The sequence below is a fragment of the Giraffa tippelskirchi genome, chromosome 7, assembly GCF_054371585.1.
Source record: "Giraffa tippelskirchi isolate mGirTip1 chromosome 7, T2T-mGirTip1v1.2.pri, whole genome shotgun sequence".
In the NCBI taxonomy this organism is placed as follows: domain Eukaryota; kingdom Metazoa; phylum Chordata; class Mammalia; order Artiodactyla; family Giraffidae; genus Giraffa; species Giraffa tippelskirchi.
Window position 1 is genome coordinate 79,870,335 of NC_137281.1, and position 22,801 is coordinate 79,893,135.

Consider the following 22,801-nt stretch of genomic DNA (forward strand, 5'->3'; position numbering starts at 1 on the left):
TTTAGATCACTTTTGATACTTTCATAATTTTAAAATGTTTTAGGTTCAAATGCTTTAAAAAGAGCTTTCACCAGGTGAGGGAGCTGGGGAGCTCTTCCTTCAGTGTTTTCATGACCCAGGAGCATATTTTGAAGACTCAAGGCTTAAGAGATGTTATTCAAAATATGAAAGAAATTTTTCCTGATGACATTTGAATGGCAAAAGTTTCCAAGATAGAATACCAAAAAAACCCCAACTTCATCAAAATGAAAAACTTTCGCTCTTCAAAAAAAATAAATGAAAAGACAAACCTCAGGCAAGGAGAAAGTGAAAGTGTGAAAATGTTAGTTGTTCAGTCGTGTCCGACTCTTTGCAACCCCATGGACTGTAGGCCACTAGGCTCCTCTGTCCATGGAATTCTCCAGGCAAGGGTACTGGAGTGGGTTGCCATTCCCTTCTCCAGGGGATCTTCCCTACTCAGGGATCGCACCTGTGTCTCCTGCATTGCAGGCAGATTCTTTACCACCTGAGCCACCAGGGAAGCTGCAAATCACATATTTGACAAAGGATTTTTATCTAAAGTACATAAAGAACTTTTTAAAAAACAAACCTCAATAATAAGACAAACAACCCAGTTCAAAATGCGCAAAAGGTTTAAATATTCACGTCACCAAAGAATATATATATGGATATCAAATAAGCATGTAAAAAATGCTCAAAATCATTAGTCAGTGTGTGCATGCCCAGTCTCTCAGTTGACTCTGCTGGTGGGTTGCCATTTCCTTTTCCAGGAGATCTTCCCAACCCAGGAATCAAACCTGCATCTCCTGTGTCTCCTGCATTGGCAGGTGGATTCTTTATCACTGAGCCACCTGGGAAGCCCACATTAGTCAGTAGAAACGTATGAATTAAAACCACAATGAGGTACCAGTATGCATCCACTAGAACAACACATATTTTAAAGGACTAATCATACCAGATACTGGCAAAGATGTAGAACACCTGGAACTCCCCTACATTGCTGATGGGATGTAAAATAGCTTAAAAAAAAATTCACTGTATTGCATTTTTATTTATTTAAAAAATTTTTTAATCTGTGTCATATAGCTTGTGGGATCTGAGTTCCCCAACCAGAGATTAAACCAGGGCCCTCAGCAGTGAAAGCGCAGATTTCCATCCACTGGACCAGTAGGGAATTCCCTAAAATAGTTTAAACACTTTGGAAAATAGTTTTGAAATTTCTTTAAAAGTTTAACATACACCTACCATGTGACACAGCCATTGTACTCTTGAGTATCTAGAGAGAAATGAAAACATATACATATAACAACTTGTACATAGATGTTTATAGAAGCTTTATTTGTAATATCCAAAAAAATAGAAACAATACAAATATCCATCAAAAGGTGAATAAACTAATTATGATGTGTCAATAAAATGACTTACTCCTTAGCAATCAATGAGCTACTGACACACACAACTACATGGGTAAACCTCAGCAAGTATGCTCAGTGAAAGAAGCCAGACACTCTCTCCTCAGTAAAAGCACATTAAGGAGTACATACCATAAAATTCCATTAACACAAAATTCTAGTTATATATAGGATAGATATAAAAGGTCCAACTGTATAGCATAGGGAATTATGTTCAATATCATGGGATAAACCATAATGAAAAAAATTTGCATAATTGAGTCACTGTTGAACAGTAGAAATTAAACACAACCTAGTAATTCAACTATGAAAGTGAAGAGTGTTAGGTGCTCAGTGGTGTCCGACTCTGCGACCCCATGGACCATACATAGCCTGCCGGGCTCCTCTGTCCATGGGATTCTCCAGGTAAGAATACTGGAGTGGGTAGCCATTTCCTTCTCCAGGGGATCTTCTCGATCCAGGGATCGAAATGGGTCTCCTTCACTGCAAGCAGATTCTTTACTGTCTGAGCCACCAGGGAAGCCCCTCCAATAAAATGTAAAATAAATAAAATTTAAAAAATGAAAATTATAGTAGGGGCAATGGGCAGATGCAGAGGGGCAGAATTCTGAAGGGGCACAAGGAAACTGTTGGGAGGCAGTGGATGTGTTTATTATCTTGATTGTGGTGATGGTTTCTCCACATATGTCAAAATTGTTCAAATGTTATTTTTTCCATGTATGCCACCTATCATATGATTATGTCTCAATAGAGCTGTAAAAAAAAAAAAAAGCTTAAAGTATAAGAAATGTTTAAAAAATATAGAAGAAAATTCCCTCAATAGAATTTAAACTAATTTGAATGTATTTAGTGAGTTCCCAGTTCTAAAAGGTATATAGCACTGAATTTGGGACCTGTTATCTTATAGAAGGGCTTCCCTGGTGGCTCAGATGGTGAAGAATCCACTGCAGTGCGGGAGGTCTGGGTTCGATCCCTGGGCAGGGAAGATCTCCTGGAGGAGGGCATGGCAACCCACTCCAGTATTCTTGCCTGAAGAATCCCCATGGACAGTGAAGTGTGGTAAGCTACAGTCTATGGGGTCACAAAGAGTCAGACACAACGAGCGACTAAGCACAGCACAGCACCTTACAGCAAGTGAAGGAGTAATCCGTTTTTTTTCTTCATTTTTTTGTATTTTAACACAAATAAAACCAAACCAAAACCAAACAAAAAAAGAAGTGCCACAATTGTTAGAAGAAGAGGAATAAGGACCATGTGAATTGACTGATTATTTCATTTTATAATCAGTAGTCTTAATCCTTCAAAATAAGAATGCTTCTTTTTATGTTTACATTGCAAATGGCCAAAAGGCTTGAAGTAAAACAAAATGATTTCATGTGAAAAAAATGACATCTTTTTTATTGCCTATGAGGACAGAAAAGTTATGAAAGGAAGTTTTGAGTGAAAGCCTAGAAATATTTCTTTTTTTAAGAAGGTTTTGCATGGGGACTTTCCTGGTGGTCCAGTGGTTAATACTCTGTGCTTCCAACACATGGGGCCTGGGTTCAATTCCTGGTTGGGGAAGTTCTGCATGTCATGAGGTGCAGCCAAAAGAAAAGGATAAAAAAAGAGAGGGCATTGTATTACGTTACAGATGGAGCTTTTTAGAAACTCGATAAGGATTTTTCCTTCTCTATTACAGGACGATTCAATAGATAGTTTTACAAAGACTATAGAAAACTACATATGGAGGACCGATTCTTTGGTTTCAGTGAAGCCTCAGGGAGGTAACTTATTGCTATGGAAAGAGCCTGAGCAGGTGAGACACTAGACCTGGCTATGGTTTAATATTCACCATTGATCTGTACTGTAACCCAAGCTTTTCTGGCTACCAATATCTTCTATAAAGCAGAGATCACACTGGATCGTGGTACTTAATTTATATGCCCTTAGACATTGTTTACTGGATCTGTTAAGAAAGAGAAGGGACAAATTTACCCATTTAACAAATATTTACTGTCTATATGCCAGGTATGGTTCTCAGAGCCAGTGACAAAATGGCCAATACAACTGATGAGGTAAACCAACAGGGAACCAAAAAATAAGCCAGTAAATAAACAAAGAAGATAATGAAAGAAGAAAACAAAGTGGTATTGTGACAAAGAGTGACTATAGGGACAACGTAGTGAGGATGAGGAAGCAACACTTGGGCACAGCGCATAGCAAGAAGTAGGCGGCCAAGCATAAGGTCTCCACACTGAGTAAACAGGAACGACATCTGTGTTCAGAAGGAGGAAAGAAGGTCATGGTGGCCAGAGTTTGGTGACTAAGTGGGAAAGTAGAATGAAGTGAGGTCTGATGGAGGCAGAGCTGAAAAGTCTGATGAGGGTTTTGGAACTGGAGCCACCAGTGGGCCTTGAAAAGAGACTAATGTGTGTTTGTTAAGGTCCTTGAGCTGCTCTATGGAGAATGGACCTTCAGGAGGCCAGAGTGAAAGCAGAGGGCCAGTTAGGATTCCTATGTTTGGGAGACAGAACTTATAGGCAGCCCCGCCCCTGATGTTTGCAGGACCCAGGGCGAGAGGCCACATGGACGCCCAATACCAAATGCTTACTCATGCAAAAATGATACATTAAGCTTCAGGTCATCAAATAAAATGTTCTGTCCTCCTATCTTGAGAAATATACTTTCACAATAATATGGGAGTCCAGGTTGGAATTGAGATTTCTCAAATTTCCTAGAGAGCTAGAATGCACCATAGGAAGAGCTGGCCCCTAGCTTTCTTCTCACTGCTGCCCCTTCTCTTCTCCCCTCCAACTCCATCATATACTGCAAGGGCCTTCACCCCCAGGTGCGTGGACATCCAGCCCACGAGTCAAGCTCTATCCACACCTCCTCAAATAGTTCCTTGGCCCCTCTTAGGCCTGGGGGAGTCTACAACTGGGTGCAGTATGTCACTCTGTTCTCAGGAAGGTGGACCAGGGAAAGAGGCCCTGAACTGTTTGGGCAGGAAATTCTGGAGTCTTGGGGAACCAGAGAATGGTCTAGAAGTAGACTAGACTCTGTGCAGGCATGACCCTTTGGTCCTGAGGACTCCTCGCAGTGTGGTAGGCGGTATGGTCAGACAGGGGCCATGGTGGAGGCTCTGAAGCCCAAGGCCAGGAAGGACTCTGCAGTTTTTTCACAGTTTGGATGTGGGTGGTGCTTCAAAGAGAGGAAACAGGATGGTTAGAGCGGGGTGAGGGAGTGGAATCAAGTGCTCCAGTTGAAATGTTTTGAGTTTGTGATGCCCACCGAGACATCCAAGTACTAGAAATTCCAAGGAGGCAGTTGGCTGTATATGTCTGAAACTCAGGGGGCTTCCCAGGTATCACTAGTGGTAAAGAACATGGCAGCCAGTGCAGGAGGCATAAGAGATGTGGGTTCAGTTCCTGGGTCCAGAAGATTCCCTGGAGGAGAGCATGATGACCCATTCCAATATTCTTGCCTGGAGAATCCCATGGACAGAGGAGTCTTGTGGGCTACAGTTCATGGGCTCACAAAGAGTCGGACACAATTAAAGTGACTTAGCACACATTCATGTCTGAAACCCAGGAGGAGAGGTCTAGACCAGCAGTAAAAAAATTGGGAACTCATCAGCATAAAGATGTTGGAGCATGTAGCAGAGAGTGTAGACAAAAAAGGGACAGAGTCTGAGGCACTGTGCCTGTGCTTGGTCGTGTCCGACTCTTTGTGACCCCATGGACTGTAGCCCGCCAGGCTCCTTTGTCCATGGGGATTCTCCAGGCCAGAATACTGGAGTGGGTAGACTTTCCCTTCTTCAGGGGATCTTCCCAATCCAGGGATTGAAGCCAGGTTCCTGCATTGCAGGCAGATTCTTTACTGTCTGAGCCACCAGGGAAGCCCATGAGTACTGGAGTGGGTAGCCTATCCCTTCTCCAGGGGATCTTCCCGACCCAGGAATCAAACTGGGGTCTCCTGCATTGTAGGCAGAATCTTTACCATCTGAGCTACCAGGGAAGCCCTCTGAGGCACTATCAACTAACAAATACTCACCAACAAAATCTGGAAAACACTGAAAAGCACAAAATAAAAAATAAAATAATCTCACCCACACTTTTGTGTACTTAGTCACTCACTCATGTCTGACTCTTTACAACCCCATGAACTGTAGCCCCTGTAGCCTGCCACGCTCCTCTGTCCATGGAATTTTCCAGGCAAGAATACTGGAGTGGGTTGCCATTTCCTTCTCTATAATTTTACCTCCTAGAAATAAACACTGTTAGCATCTTGAAATATTTCCTTTGTCTTCTCTCTCTCTCAATCTCTCCCTCTCTCTATCCATCATATATATTTACACTGTATTTTAATAATAAAATGGTTCAGTTCAGTCGCCCAGTTGTGTCCGATTCTGCGATCCCATGAACGGCAGCACGCCAGGCCTCCCTGTCCATCACCAACTCCCGGAGTTTGTCCAGACCCATGTCCATTGTGTCGGTGATGCCATCCAACCATCTCATCCTCTGTCGTCCCCTTCTCCTCCTGCCCTCCATCTTTCCCAGCATCAGGGTCTTTTCAAATGATTCAGCTCTTTGCATCAGGTGACCAAAGTGTTGGAGTCTCAGCTTCAACATCAGTCCTTCCAATGAACACCCAGGACTGATCTCCTTTAGGATGGACTGGTTGGATCTCCTTGCTGTCCAAGGGACTCTCAAGAGTCTTCTCCAACACCACAGTTCAAAAGCATCAATTCTTTGGCACTCAACTTTCTTTATCGTCCAACTCTCACATCCATACATGACTACTAGAAAAACCATAGCCTTGACCAGACGGACCTTTGTTGACAAAGTAATGTCTCTGCTTTTTAATAAAATGGTGCTCATATGTATATAATTTTTATAAGTGCTTTTGTCACTATTTTTGGAGCATTTTCCCCTGCCGTGACATCACTCTTTTAAAGAGAGATTTTTAAACCGATGCACTAAGTTTCATCATGTAGATGTATCATAAAATCCTCTATTTTGGGCCATTAATTTCTTAAGATAACATAATTTATTACTTTTTTAGCACAGAGAAATTCAAAGAAGGGAAACAAAAATTGCCATTATCTTCCTGCCTAGGAAATACCTGTTGACATTTTCAAAGAAAATGAAAAAAAAAAAGCAGTTCATTTATATGGACAGAAAAATCTAACAAGATAAAAAAAGTACAAAATGAAAAGTAAAAGCTTTTCTTCCCACTTGGTAAGTCTTTCTTTCTAAAGGTAATTACTGTTAACAAATTCTTGATTTTTTTCTTCCAAGATGGGGAGCGGGGAATGGGGAAAAAACACTGAATTCAACAAAAGAGAGCAAAGTTAGTATAAAAGAAAAATTAATTTGTGTTTACAGCTTGTTATTATGAGTAATGCTGAAATACACATCTCTGTTATATATAAATCTTTGTGCACATCTCTGATTATTTCTCTAAAATAAATTTGAATTGTATGCATTATGGACATTGTATGAAATTGCTTTTTTTCCCCAACGGTTTTTAAACTAAGTTTGAATGACATTGAGTTTTGTCAGTTTCTAAGTTTGGCCCCAGATTTGTAGAACTCAAAAACGTGGATTACAATCTACTCAAACCATTGAACTTATGCCAAATATGGTTTGAAGCCATATTTGAAATTGAAGGTAAGAATGAAAATTAGAGAAAGAGGTGGTAGATAAAGGAACAATCATATTGTCGTTATTTATGATAAAGATAAAGATCTTTACGTTATTTACGTTAAAGATCAAGATCTTTAGTGTCATTATAATTGGAGATACTTGAAAATGTCACAGCCAAACTTACCTGATGACTATCAAATAAAACAAATTTTACCTATCTATTATTCGGCAAGGTTCCAAGAGGTTCTAGAAGATCGTTAACCTGGGAATTAGATGTGTTCCTGTTCTACCCCTAACTAGCTATGTGACCACAAAGGACACCACTAAACCCTCCAAGGCTCAGTTTTACTATTTAATTCAAGCTCTAAAGTTCTAAAATGAACTGTCTCCCACTCTCTTTACACAGAAACCCATGCTGCTGCTAAGTCGCTTCAGTCGTGTCCGACTCTGTGCGACCCCATAGACAGCAGCCCACCAGGCTCCGCCGTCCCCGGGATTCTCCAGGCAAGAATACTGGAGTGGGCTGCCATTTCCTTCTCCAGTGCATGAAAGGGAAAAGTGAAAGTGAAGTCGCTCAGTCGTGTCTGACTCTTTCCGACCCCATGGACTGCAGCCTACCAGGCTCCTTCGTCCATGGGATTTTCCAGGCAAGAGTACTGGAGTGGGGTGTCATGGCCTTCTCCCATATTGGGTACCAAACAAGGATCTAGTTATAAAGGTCTATCTATTCAGAGAAAGCACACGAAGGAGCAAGAATAAATAGCAGTATGGCTCAGTAGTAATTATAATGACACCAAATTGCTATCAGTATGATAACAATAATAATACTTTATGTTTTATGAGACTGTACAATGAAAACAATCTGGAACGTCACAGAGAAGAGATTCCTTGCTCCCTGGGAGTATGAAGTGAAAAGTGAAAGTGAAAGTCACTCAGTTGTTTCTGATTCTTTGCGACCCCATGGACTATACAGTCCACAGAATTCTCTAGGCCAGAATCTTGGAGTGGGTAGCCTTTCCCTTCTCCAGGGGATCTTCCCAACCCAGGGAGTGAACCCAAGTCTCCCACTTTGCGGGTGGTTTCTTTACCAGCTGAACCACAAGGGAAACCCAAGAATACTGAGTGGGTAGCCTATCCCTTCTCCAGAGGATCTTCCTGACCCAGGAATCGAACCGGGGTTTCCTGCATTGCAGGTAGATTCTTTTCCAATTGAGCTAAAACACACTGATGTACCAATTAGTATAATTTAAAATATCTTAAAACATACATAAACCTGAGACTACGCGTCACGCACTGTTAATTGTTGGGGATGAAACTCTCTTTAGACAAATTCTAAGCTCTCTACAAGGTGACCTGGCCTCTGAGCAGGAGTGTGAATTATAAAAAGATTGATAGATGTCACGATGACTCTACCTGTGTAAGCCCTGTGTTCTCTTATCATAGCTCTCAAATCTGTAGATTAAATGGTCACTCTCATTTTAAATTTCCTGCCTGTAATCTTTGTAAAGCACTTGACGGGAAAAGGATGATGCTGGGGTTTTCCGTTGAGTAGAAGTAAAAATGAAAAAAAAAAAAAACTGACCAGTGATGACAAGCATTCAAATAAATGTTCTGGGAAAGATTTGTTTCATCTCAGATCAGATTCGAGATTAAGAATATCCGGGATCCTGGACTGTGATTGCAAAGGAAGTGAAGACTTCCTTCCCCACAGCTGCCCTCGAGGAAGCTGGTATGTCCCAAGTATATCTTCTTTCATTGTGCTCCTCAAGGGAGAAAAGCAAAGTAGCACATCTCTCACGGATGCCAAGCCAGGGTGAGGTCCCTACCCCCACTCCCCTCCAAAAAAAGGTGCCAGATCTGACATCCTGTCTGGTTGAAGCCACATCCTTAGAGAACAACTGAAATTGTATCACCCCTCACCTTGCTGGGGCACCCTTTTCTTTAAAGGAAGGGCAAGTGACCATTAAGTGTGGCTCCCAAAATAACCCAGTGGTTTCATTGCATTTGGAATGTCTGACATGTAGAACTGAGAAAGTGGATGTACTGCCTCTGAAGGGGGAGGGGAGGGTAGTGTTACCCTTTCCACTGTGACCCTTCACTCAGTTACTCAATAGGAACAGCTGCCAAACTCACAGGAGCTTAAAAATCTAGACAATGGATTATATTCCTTAGCTGTTTATTTAAACATTAAAAAAGTCAGCCCCACCCTGCAGAATGAATTATAGGCAAAGGGAGTTTTAATGATAGTAAAAGCCTTTAATAAAAAGTCAGAGTTCTCTCATGACTAGAGAGTAGGAAAATGTGGTATAAAAATGAAGAAGGAAATTCCCTGGCGATACAGTGGTTAAGACTCCAAGCTTCCACTGCAGGGTGTGTGGGTCTGATCTCTGGTGGGGTATCTAAGATCCCACATGCTACTTGGAGTATGGCAAAAAAAAAAAAGGAAAACGTAAGGTGGAATTTCCTCATATGGATTAACTTTCGTTTACCATAACTTGACCGTTTTTTATTTTGAATTTCCCAGTTGAATTTGTCATAATAAGAGAATAAAAGGTCTTAATTTGTAAGAAGCAAATATGGACTTGCTGCTAAAATAAAACTCATAGACTGATAATATCATAAAGTTCACTGATCTTAAAATATTAACTGTGTGAGCATGGTTAACATGAATACAGGACTCCATAATGTAAATGGTAGTGTTTCATGAATGGTTCTTTATTATCTTTTTATACTATTCTAGTTTTTTCCCCCATATTAAGCTGGCACTAGTTACATAATTTTTTTTTAAACCCACAAAATACTCAGAAGGCCTATATGTTTTAATGTGAGAAAGGCCTATATTTTCTTTCAATCTGAAAAATGAAATAGAAAAAATAAAAATACATTTCAGTTGGTCTAACCTATTTTCTGACAGGAAAAAAAAATCTTCTTGTGATTTCTTTTTCTCCCATGTTTTATGGAGATGTAATTGACCTAAGACCTAAGACAGGAGGAGAAGGGGATGACAGAGGATGTCATCACTGACTCGATGGACATAAGTTTGAGCAAGCTTCAGGTGTTGGTGATGGACAGGGAAGCCTGGTGTGCTGCAATCCATGGGGTCACAGAGTCGGTCGGACACGACAGAGTGACTGAACTGAACTAAATTGACATATAACATTGTGTAAGTTTGTGTACAAAACGTTGATTTGACAAAGCAATATATTGTAAAATGATTATACCATAGCATTAACTAAGCCTTCCTTGCTGTTCCATAATGACCATTTCTGTTTTGTGTGAGAACATTTAAAATTTACTGAGCAACATTCGATTATATGCTGCAGTATTATTAGCTATACCATACTCTATATCAGGTCCTCAGAACTTGTGAATTTTATAACTGAAGTTTGTACCCTTTCACCAATATCTCCTCATCTCCTCTTCCAAAGTTTCTTGTAACCTCTACTCTACTGTTGCCCTGAGTTTGGGTTTTATAGATTTCACATACAAGTGAGATCATACAGTATTTGTTTTTCTCTGTCTGACTTATTTCTTTTAGAGTAAGGCCCATTCACATCATTGCAAATGGCAGGATTTCCTTGTATCTCATGGCTGAGTAATATTCCATTCCAGGTCTTCTTCCTCTGTTCATCTGTTGATGGACACTTAGGCTGTTTCCGTATCTTGACAACTGTGAATAAGGCTGTGTTGAACATGGAGTGCAGAGATCTCTATGAGATCCTCATCTCAGTTCCTTTGGATACATACCCAAGAGTGGAATTGTTGGATCATTTGGCAGATCTATTCATTTTTTTTAGAAACTCCACTAATTTTATGGGGTTTTTTGATGTATCAATTTGCATTCCCACCAAAAAGCCCAGGGGTTCCCTTTTTTCCACACCCTGCCAACATTTATCTGTTTCTTTTGATCATAGCCATTCTAACAGGTATTAGGTGATATCTCATTGTGGTTTTGATTTCCATTTCCTTGATGATTAGTGATGTTGGGTAAATTTCTTTTTTTTTTTTCTCTAGTAATTGTTTTATTGAGGGGTAACATAGGTCCAGAACACACATTTGTTTTATTGAAAGATAATAAAAATCATAAGTGGAACACACTTTCCTGTGATCTCTACCCAGAGCAATAAAGCAAACATTCAGTTCAGTTCAGTTCAGTCGCTCAGTCGTGTCCAACTCTTTGCGACCCCATGAATCACAGCACACCAGGCCTCCCTGTCCATCATCAGCTCCCAGAGTCTACCAAAACTCATGTCCATTGAATCGGTGATGCCATCCAGCCATCTCATCCTCCATCGTCCCCTTCTCCTCCTGCCCCCAATCTTTCCCAGCATCAGGGTCTTTTCCAGTGAGTCAATTCTTCGCATGAGGTGGCCAAAATATTGGAGTTTCAGCTTCAACATCAGTCCTTCCAATGAACACCCAGGACTGATCTCCTTTAGGATGGACTGGTTGGATCTCCTTGCTGTCCAAGGGACTCTCAAGAGTCTTCTCCAACACCACAGTTCAAAACCATCAATTCTTCAGCGCTCAGCTTTCTTCACAGTCCAACTCTCACATCCATACATGACTACTGGAAAAACCATAGCCTTGACTAGACGGACCTTTGTTGACAAAGTAATGTCTCTGCTTTTTAATATACTATCTAGGTTGGTCATAACTTTCCTTCCAAGGAGTAAGCATCTTTTAATTTCATGTAGAAAATTCTGAAAGAGATGGGAATACCAGACCATCTGACCTGCCTCTTGAGAAACCTGTATGCAGGTCAGGAAGCAACAGTTAGAACTGGACATGGAACAATAGACTGGTTCCAAATAGGAAAAGAAGTACATCAAGGCTGTGTATTGTCACACTGCTTATTTAACTTATATGCAGAGTACATCATGAGAAACGCTGAGCTGGAAGAAGCACAGGCTGGAATCAAGATTGCCGGGAGAAATATCAATAACCTCAGATATGCAGATGACACCACCCTTATGGCAGAAAGTGAAGAAGAACTAAAAAGCCTCTTGATGAAAGTGAAAGAGGAGAGTGAAAAAGTTGGCTTAAAGCTCAACGTTCAGAAAACTAAGATCATAGCATCCGGTCCCATCACTTCATGGGGAATAGATGGGGGAACAGTGCAAACAGTGTCAGACTTTATTTTTTTGGGCTCCAAAATTACTGCAGATGGTGATTGCAGCCATGAAATTAAAAGCAAACATTACCAGCACCCTCAAAGCCTCCTTCAACTCACCTTTCGATTCCTCTCCTCCTCAAGGATAACCTTTATTCCAGCTTCCACCTCCACAGACTAGATTTGTCAGTTTTGAGTAAATATATGTATTATATATATGATATATACATATATATATATTTCTCATGTCTAGTTTCTTTTACCCAACAGGATGTTAATGAGATTCATTCATATCACTGCATGGTGTTGGTGTTGTTCAGTCACTGATTCATGTCTGACTTTTTGTGACCCCATGGATTGCAGTATGCCAGGCTCTTCTGTCCTTCACTATCTCCCAGAGTTTGCTTAAATTCAAGTCCATTGAGTCAATGATGCTATCTAAGCATCTCATCCTCTGCTGCCCCCTTCTCCTTCTGCCCTCAATCTTTTCCAACACCAGGATGTTTTCCAATGAGTTGGCTCTTTGTATCAGGTGACCAAAGTATTGGAGCTTCAGCATCAGTCCTTCTAATGAATATTCAGGACTGATTTCCTTTAGGACTGACTGGTTTGATCTCCTTGCTGTCCAAGGGGCTCTCAAAAGAGTCTTCTCCAACACCACAGTTCAAACACATCAAGTCTTTGGAATTCGGCCTTTCTTATGGTCCAAATCTCACATTTGTAACTGACTACTGGAAAAACCAAAGCTTTGACTATATGAATCTATATTGACAAAGTGATGTCTCTGCTTTTTAATATGCTATCCAGGTTTGTCATAGCTTTTCTTCCAAGGAGCTAGTATCCTTTTATTTTATGGCTACAGTCACCATCCGCAGTGATTTTGGAGGCCAAAATAAAATCTGTCACTGTTTCTACTTTTTGCTCATCTATTTGCCATGAAGTGATGGGACTGGATGCCAAGATCTTAGTTTTTGGAAAGCTTTTACCCTTTAGCTGTCATTCTACTGTTTCTTGCTCAGCTTTCCCATCAAACCCTAAACAATCACTAATCTACTGTCTGGCTCTATAAAGTTGCCTATTTTTGACATTTCATGTAAATGAAATAACAAAATATGTGGAGTCTTGTGGTTGGCTTCTTTCACTTAGCATGATGTTTCCAAAGTTCACGAATGCTATGCCACAGATGAGCACTTCATTCCTTATTATGGTCAAGTTATATTCCATTGCATGGATGTGCCACATTTTGTTTATCTGTTGATGGACATTTGGGTTGTCTCCATTTTTTGACTATTATGAATAATGCTGCCATACATTTGCATAAAAATTTGTGTACAAGTTTTGTATGGATATTATGTTTTCATTTCTCTTGAGCACATAGGAGTGGAATTGCTGGGTCATATGGTAACTATATTTAATTGAGGAACTGGCAAACTGTTTTCCAAAATATCTGCACAATTTTACATTCTCATGTTAATCTTTAAACAATTTATAAAATATGTTTTAAATTGAATAAATTATACACATAATAACAAAAAATTCAAACAGCATCAACAGCTAAAAAATGAAAAGGAAACTTTACCCTCTGCAGATTGCAAATGGCTAGGTGGCTAGGGCTGCTCTGGACCACTGGGTGTAGATGCTTACATTGTTTTGCACACCTAATGCCTTTAGGACTGAATGGAAAGGGAAAGAGGAAGAGGTGAACTGAATGTGTATTTTGAATCACACAAATCATCTTCATCTTATTAAGCTCTTTATTCACATCTTTTTTCTTCAAGTTTTATAGAACTGGAATTATTGGTTGAAAGGACTTTTTTCAAAAGGTTTTAAAAATATATTCCCTATCTGGTCTCAGAAATGCTCCAATTTAAAGTCTCATCCGCACTGAATACTCATTTCCATGTACCCTTGTCAGCAGACTAGTAGTGTGTATTACCGTTTTACATGTTAACTTTCTACTTGCCAATTTGCTACACACAAGGAGTCTCTTGACAAGTTGTCTATTCCCCAACGCTGCCTCTAGAAACAGGAAGGGGTTTTTTTCTTTACTCATTTTATTACTTTAGCTCCATCATTGTGACTCGGCCCTGGGGCTACAGCCACCGTAGAGGAGGAGACCACGTGGCGACCTAACGGATCAAGCTCACCTCGACTAGCTACGGGAGCCAGGATGCACGACCTCCTTTCCCGGTGGGTCCACCTGGGAGTCTCTAGGCGGCAGAGGGCGCTGTGGAGCCAGGGCCGGACCCCGCCCCCAGGGCAGCGCGCCGCGCCCCGTGACGTATTTCCGCGTCATCTGCCGCCGAGGCGTGCTCTCATTGGCTGTTAGAAAGGCAATAGGGGCGGAGCCAGGTGGGCGTGTGGAAAACGCAGCCTCCTGGAATTGGGGGGGCGAGGCTTCCCCTGTCCCCAGCCCTCCCGCAACCCTCCCCCACCCTCCAGTCCCTCTCTGGGACTGCTGCGCTGAGCCGCTTGGAACGCGGCAGTGGCGGCGGCGCACTTTCCCAGGCTGTGGCTGGAGCAGCGTTGTGGTGCACGCGCCGGGGGACTGGTTGACTGAGGGAGAGCGGGAGGGAATCCCGGGCTGCCGAGCTGCGCCAGCGGGGAAGACCTTCGGTTCCCTGTGCACCGAGCAAGTGGGCCGGGGGTTCCCCCAGACCGCCACTGGCCCTTTGGCCCTGACGGGACCGCGCAGGGCGCGCCCCCCGAAGGCAGCCTTCGGGTTTGCGGCCCTGACTTGGCCCCGCGAGGCCGGCGCAGGGCAGCTCGGAGGAAGCTAGAGGGGCCGCCCTCAGAGTTGGGAGCGCCTTTCCTGGGTCCAAAATGCCCAAGAAGAAGCCGACGCCCATCCAGCTGAACCCGGCCCCGGACGGCTCCGCGGTTAACGGGACCAGCTCGGCGGAGTAAGTCTTGGGGTGGGGGGCGGGCTGGGGAGGCCCGGGCCGGGGTGCAGAAGCCGAGTCGGGTGTGCGCCTAGCGCGGGGCTCTCTACTGGGGTCATCACGTAAGTCTCGGGCCGCCGGGCGCGAGGAACTCCCGGCCGCCGAGGTATCGGTGACTAAGCACTGATTGTGCTCCTGACTCAGACCAGTCCGTGCACCCAACGAGTAGCGATGCCCCATCCCCACCCCTTTACCGACCCTTTCAGTCATCCCTGACCCCTGGTCATTTTCCCTCTCCCTAAAAAATAAAAACTGGTTCATCGCCCGCCTCTCCCCAGCTCTTTCTCCTAGATTCCCTGGGATTCTGGTGTGTAACGGGGGGAGAAGGGAGCCGATATTTTGGAAAAATTAAGATCGCATCTGCTTCTTGAGATCAACTCAGGATGTAGAATGTGGAGTTGGGGCCGGCGAGCAGTCCTCGCCTTCATGCTTGACACCTGTGGGCTGGGAGTGGCTAGTCGCGGCCGCTGCCAGGCCAGCGAGGACGTGTGTACACCAACACCCCCGAGGCTTTTTACTGGTCGACTTTGAGGGCTCCCGTTCCTTGGCCTTCTTCCTGGAGACTCTTGTTTTGAAGGGAGCTGCTTTTCTTTTCTTCATCTAACTTTTCATTCATTCACCAGATCTCTTCTCATCAGTGTCTCTCCTGGGCTGCTTTAATTCACCATGAGCCCTAATTTCGGACCTGAGACATGACACCATGTTCTTGGAACTCACACACAAGGTGCTCCATCTCTGCTACTTCCAGTGTTCATCACAAACCAGCAGTTTACTTCTTTAAATAGCGATGAGTCTGTTTCATGGTTGTTTCTGAGTTCGTGCAACTCTTTTGCATCCTAGGTAAGGGACAGGACTGTGTGAAGGAGAAAGATCTGGCGAGCTGGAGAAATAAACAGAAAAGATAAAGAGTTCTTAATCTCTTACCTGCACCCCTGGAAACTTTAGGAAACCAGCTGATGAGAAGAACAGATTAGGCCTGGACCTTCTGCCCTTTGGTGATTTCTGTAACCTTTGTCTCTCTCAATTTTAATAGCCTGGGGACCTGTTGGCTTGGCGGCTCTGTCCACCCCTATAATGATCACAAGGCCAGTGGTGGACAGACCTGTGATGTGAGCTCAACCACATTCCTCAGACAAACTCCTTTCAATACTGAAGTGTCTGTTTTACTTGATATTAACTTGTCCACATTAGTGGATAACTTTGCAAACATTGATGCACACTTAGTGTACAGAATTTTATCCCCTTAAAATAGTCTGAAACCATCCTCACCTGCACCACCACCACCAGAGCAGGGCAGGACAAGACAAGTTTTGACCACAGTGGATTCTGACTGAATGTTGTGTCCTGACCATCGTGCTTCCATTCGTTTTGGAAGAAGGTAGAGAGTGAAAGTGGGGCTTCCCAAGTGGCACTAATGGTAAAGAACCCACCTGCCAATGCAGGAGACAAAAGAGATGCAGGTTCGATCCCTTGGGTCGGGAAGATCTTCTGAAGGAGGGCAAGGCAGCTCACTCCAGTATTCTTGCTTGGGAATCCCATGGACAGAGGAGCCTGGTGGGCTACAGTCCATAGGGTCTCAAAGAGTCGGACATGACATGACTGAAGTGACTAAGCAGCAGCAGCAGCGGTGAGTGGAAGTACCTGTAGTCATTCTGTTGTTAACTGTGACCCCAGTGTTCTTACAAAGTGACTGTAAGAACTTACAAAGTTCTTACAACTGTGACTGTGTTCTTACAAAGGGGAGAAGGAAGAAAAAAACTCCTGGAGTTGGTGGCAGATATATTTGGTGGGACTGGGAGATTCTAAACAGTGGGTAAAAGGCTGGACTCTGGAGTCAGGCGAAGTTTGTGATTTTGTGGTCTGGGTCAGGTCTCTCTAGGGCTTAGGTTTAGTTTTTTCATCTGTGAAAATGGGTCTAATGGTAGACCTATTTAGAGTGGTGAAGACTGAATGAGCTAATAGTAAATCTTCCGTCAGTGTTCGCTGCTGGTACCTTTGTTACTGGCTAGAAAATGCTAGCCAGGGAAACTTGAAGGTAATTTCCAGTCGTGGTGGTAGATAAGATGCCTTAGCTTCTGGATAACCGATTCTCCCTTACCCAGTTTTCTGTGCCATCTGCATCTACCTCCATGAGTCATTGCTGTGTTACAATAGGAGACATCTTTGTGTAGGCTGCCTGAGACAAACAGGGACTGTTCCCCTACATTTCCTGCCTCTCTCATGGGGGGAAAGCTCTACACATCTATTAATACATCTTTCCCCCTTTTCAAGCAAAGCTGATGTACTCATGTTTCTCTCAGTAGATCAGGGCATGATTTGGCACATTATCATAAAGTGTGAACTAAAGAAAAAAGTCCATTGACATTAAAGAACTCTTGGTACTAAATTGGCAAGGTTGTTTCTCTGTGACTCCCTGGCACTTGGACTGCTCTCTAATGTAGCACTTAGCCCATTCAGACAAAGTTATGTTACATGGGACCTGAATTCTATGCAGCTTCTGGGGGTCCTTGAAGAGAAAGACTGCAAAAATGTTTCTTTTGCAAGTTTGCAAAAATACATACATAAGCATATTGCAAGGGTGCTAAATGTTAGAGTGAAATAAGTTGGAAACAAGATCATGTCATTTCCCTGTTTAAAATGTTTTCATTGGGAATTCCCTAGTGGTCCAGTGATCAGGACTTCCTGGTTCCACTGCTGAGGGCTTGGGTTCAATCCCTTGTCAGGGAACTAAGGTGTAAGATCCCACAAACCTCACAACTCAGCACCCCCCCCCACCAAAAAAAAAAAAAGTTTTCATAGTTTCATTGCAGTTAGAATAAAATAAAGTCCAAATTCTTTATATTGGGCTATGAGTCTGCTGTATCCCCCCTTCCCCGCCCCATCTCTTTAACCACATTTCCTGCTGCTCCTTTCTTCCGTTACACTGGTCTTCTTTCACTTCCTCCATGGGATGGTCCATACTCCCTCTAGGCCCTTGCACATGCTGTTCCCTTTGCCTGATATGAATCATCCCTTCCTCTTCCCAAGCTGCGAAGGAAGCAGTCTTCACCTCTGTGAGTAAATGTCATTTCCTTAGAGATGTTCACAGACCACCTAATCTAAAGTGGGTCCCTTTTTCTCATGTCACCTGACTTTTTTAATGACACTCATTCACTGTCCATAATCTTTTACTGGGGTATTTTAAATATTTCTGTCTTCTGTACACCTTATAAACTATAAGATTGGACTGCCCTTTTTTGATTTGCTGTTCAATAAGTAGTGCCTGGAATAGTACCTGGCAAGTAATAAGTGCACAAATGTTTGTGGAGTGAATTAGTGAAATTTCTAATATTTGCACAGTCTGTTTATCAAGTCTTTTAATAACTTTTCATTTTTTTTCATTTCCCCCTTTTCTTTCATTCCCTCCTCCCCACTTTCTTCTCCCCAAGACACCATCTCACTCACTCTAGATGTTTAATATAGGGTCTTATAATTCTACCTATTTGTTGGGTATATGTGTGCTTTTGGGAGGTAGATAGTATTGTTTTGTGTGCTTAGGGTGCTGTATACTATTGGGCTATTATTCAACCTTGAAAGAGGAGGAAATCCTGCCATTTGCAACACCATGGATGGACCTGGAGGACAGTATGCTAAATGAAATAAGCTAGACACAGAAAGAAAAATACTGCATGATCTCAGATTTTATGTAGAATCTAAAAAAGTGGAATACATGAAAGCATAGAGTAGATAGGTGGTTACCTGGGGTGGGGAGGTGGGGGAAATGGGAGGATATTTATCAAAGGATACAAAGTTGTAGTTAATAGGGTGAATAAGTCTAGAGATCTAATGCTTAGCATGATGACTATAGTTAATAATACTGTGTTGAACACTGGACATTTGCTGGGAGAGTAGATTTCAGGTGCTCTTGTCACACACACACCTCAGATGGTAAATGTGTGAGGAAATGTGTATGTTAATTAGCGTGACTGAAATAATCATTTCACTGTGTGTATATAGTGAACCATCATGTTGTGCACTTTAAATATTTTCATTTTTTATTAAAAATCCTATTGTGCTATAAATCTGCATCAGTTGGGATAGACTAGAAAATCTCAGTAGTTTAACATGTTTTCAGGTCAATGGGAGGCTCTTTTGATTGGATTCCAATCAGGGACTCAGGCTGAGGGAGGCACCATGTCTGAAATATGCTTAATGAGCAGGGAATTTTGAGAACCACATGCTGGCTTTTAAAGTTTCTGCCCAGAAGTGTCACTTTTGCTCCCATTTTTGTAAAGCAAATCACATGGCCATGCTGACCTTCAAAGGGGACAGGGGCCTTCTTGGAAGGAGAAGAATCAGCAATATTTGAACAGAAGCAATGACCACCCTTTTATTTCAGATTTTTTCTTTTATCTTTTTCAAACAAGTACCGTATTTCTGAGCTCTGTTCATAGTGTTCTATGTGTATCTAGTTAATTATTTCTCTTGGTTGCAGAGCAATCAGTCATGTGCATGTACCACATTTTACTTATTATTCCCCTAGAATAAGACAGTTTTGTCATTTCTAACCCCTTGCTGCTTCAAACAGTGAAGGCATCACCATCTTTAAATCTGCACTTCTTTTTGGACTCTTGAAGAGTTCCCTGTGGAATATACTCAGAAATGGGATTGCTGAGTCTCAGGGTACTTTGCCTCTCCTTCCATGATAAGGCACTCAATCTTCTTTGTGCTTTATTTTTTTTCTGTTTCCTTTTTATTTTTGAAATTGTGAAAGCATGAAAACACATTTACAGGAGACTTGGAAAATACAGAACAAGTTACATATAGTTCTACTATATATTACAATTATTTTTTTAAGTAGATAAATTAAGATTTTTAGTTGGAGTTTCAATATCAAACTCTCAAAAATTAATAGAATGAATATATAGAAAAGTAGAAGGATATAGTGGATCTGAAAGGCCCCATGAACCAAGTCAGCATAACGTAACAGTAGGATACAAAATCTATTCAAGTTCCCATAGACTATGAACTAGGAGACATTGAAACATATCCAGGGACATAAAACAAGGTGCAAAAATTTCATGGTCTAAGGGAATTGAAATCATACAGAGTCTGTTCTTTCTTTGTGTTTTAAAGAGCACTTTTAACCCCCACAAGGAGAAGCCTGAGCTTCTTGAGCTCTGAGTAGAGTTCGAAGTTGCAATGCAGGGTGCTCCCCAAGACCTCACCTTTTCTTTTACCTTAGGCAAGTCCTTTGTACTTTCTGACTTTTCCTTATCTGTAGAGTGAGGATGAGAATGGTTTATAAAATCTTTGTCTCAGTGGTCTACAAGAACAGGCCCTGCCTGATCAGGTTCTTAGTTTTCCTCCATTGTCCCCTTCACTCTTGCGCTCCAGTCATGCTGTTCTCTTTGCTGTTCCACAGTTGGTCAGGTGCATTCCAATCTCAGAACTTTTGCTATTCTCTCTGCCTGGAATTCTCTCCTGCCAAATACCCACATGACTTGCTCCCTCACTTCCTTCGGAACTCTTGCTCAAATGTTTCTTCACACAGGCCATTTTTGATCACTCTGTTTGTAACACTCCCTGTCATGCTTGACTCCCTTATTTGCCCTATTTTTCTTTGCAGCACTTACCACTAATTAGTGTTGCATTGTCTATAAATATTTATCTCCACCTCCCCCTGCCCTAAAATGTATGCTTCATGAAGGTGAAGGTTGGTTTGTTCTTGCTCAGTGAGTAGATCAGTGTCTGGCCCATAGCAGATACTCAGTAGATATCTGTTGCCTAAATGATTGAACCGTTCCTACCTTGAAGGAGTATCGTGAAGATTAAACAAGATAACACATACGGAAGTGCTTTGAAGGCCACAAGGTGCTGAATAAACAAGGTACGTTGCTTGGCCTTTGTGGCATCCACAGCTTTTTGATTTGCATCAGCACTTTCTGCCGGTTTGTAGGAACACACATCTGTTAGTGAGAAGGCCCTGAAGGAAAGGGGCAGAGAGGTTGAAACAGGTTGTTGTGCTTTTGGGGGATCTCTTACAGCCTCAGGAGCTTCCCTGATAGCTCAGTTGGTAAAGAATCCGCCTGCAATGTAGGAGATCCTGGATGGATTCCTGGGTCAGGAAGATCCACTGGAGAAGGGATAGGCTACCCACTCCAGTATGGGCTTCCCTTGTGGCTCAGCTGGTAAAGAATCCACCTGCAATGCTGGAGACCTGGGTTCGATCCCTGGGTTGGGAAGATCCCATGGAGAAGGGAATGGCTACCCACTCCAGTATGGGCTTCCCTTGTGGCTCAGCTGGTAAAGAATCCACATTCAATGCGGGAGACCTGGATTTGATCCCTGGGTTGGGAAGATCCCATGGAGAAGGGAAAGACTGCCCTCTCCAGTATTCTGGCCTGGAGAATTCCATAGACTGTATAATCCATGGGGTTGCAAGGAGTCGGACATGACTGAGCGACTTTCGCTTACAACCTTACCTGGGATGTGCATTATGATAACTAGAAGCTTTTGAAGTGGTTTTAACTGACTTTGTAGTTCTGAACTTAGATGCTTCTACTGGTTTGTTGCTGCAATAACTAATACTGATGCAGTCTTTTGAGGACAGCTTCAGGTAAAAAGTAGGGCCAGCTGAATCCTGTGTCCTTGGGAAGAATGTCTCTGCTGTTGTTGCAGCAGATACAGAAAGAGCAAAAGGTTCATAAAGATGACTTAGCCTGGGGCAAGGAGATGTGTAAGGTGCTTGTTTGAATATAAACACGTACAGCATTCTACTTTCACTTATTTGTGCATCCTTTGAAAACAGGGAGAGAATACTTCAGTAGAGCTTCCCATCTCAAGCTTGATTTTTTTCTGGTTGATCCCTTTATTGTCCTCCCATTGCCCCAGCATCATGCTTTTTACCTCTGTCTGGTCTTGCTGCTCACATGGTTTCCTTTGTCTGGAATGCCCTCCTCCACTTTCCTGTGTGATTTTATTTTTGTCTTGTATTTGCCACCACACTTTAGGTGAGGGGAGGACCTATAACTATGAGGAAAGGAACCATGACTATCTTGTGTACTGATACTTCCCCCACATCTAGTCCAGGGCCTGAAATGAATGAATGCTCTCATTTTTAAAGACCTAGAATAGAGTTCATCTTCCATGTAGCCTTTTCTGAGTAACTCCATGCTATTCTAGGACCCGAGTTTGAGACTTAGTTATGCTACTTATATATTGTTGATCTTTGGCATGTCATTTATTTATTAAAAAAAAATTTTTTTTTTCATGTTATTTAACTTCACTGAGTCTTAGTTTCCCTCATTAGTAAAGTAAGGATGATAATATAACAAACCTGTGAGGGAAGGAGGGCAGGTGAGCATCATCCAAAATAACGTTATACAAGTACTTTGATTGTTGGAAGCTGTCTACATGGGAAGTGTAATTAGAGGTGCCGGCTTTGTTTTCTTCCTTCTCAGTTGACTGCTACCTTTTGTTCTTAATACCAAATTGCAAATGTTAATAAATCATGTTAATTTGTACATTTTATATGCTGCCTATTCTTTGGAGTCTAACCCAAACCTGCATCTAATCAAGCCTTGAGATCTGACTTCCTGTTTACAGCAAATATGGGGACAGAGAAAAGAGTGAAATGACACCGGGAGGAAACAGACAAATTCAGGGTATGGAGTATTCTCTAAGACAACTGACCCAGTCCCTTTAAAAAGTCAGTGTCACGTG

The 22,801-nt window shown here is 42.3% G+C and overlaps 2 protein-coding genes across 3 annotated transcripts in view; one reads left to right on the forward strand and one right to left on the reverse strand.

The window, feature by feature from the left end:
- Positions 1–14,411, reverse strand: part of TIPIN (TIMELESS interacting protein) — a 37,757-nt gene extending 23,346 nt beyond the window's left edge. Inside the window, exon 1 of the mRNA XM_081511791.1 lies at positions 14,303–14,411. The gene's annotated coding sequence lies outside the window, so the exon portion shown is untranslated. The remainder of the gene's footprint in view (positions 1–14,302) is intronic.
- Positions 14,412–14,499: 88 nt separating this feature from the next.
- Positions 14,500–22,801, forward strand: part of MAP2K1 (mitogen-activated protein kinase kinase 1) — a 76,272-nt gene continuing 67,970 nt past the window's right edge. For both annotated transcript variants that reach the window (XM_081511815.1, XM_081511818.1), the window contains exon 1: positions 14,500–15,058. In XM_081511815.1, the coding sequence (XP_081367941.1) occupies positions 14,979–15,058 (80 nt within the window). In that variant the 5' untranslated portion in view covers positions 14,500–14,978. The remainder of the gene's footprint in view (positions 15,059–22,801) is intronic.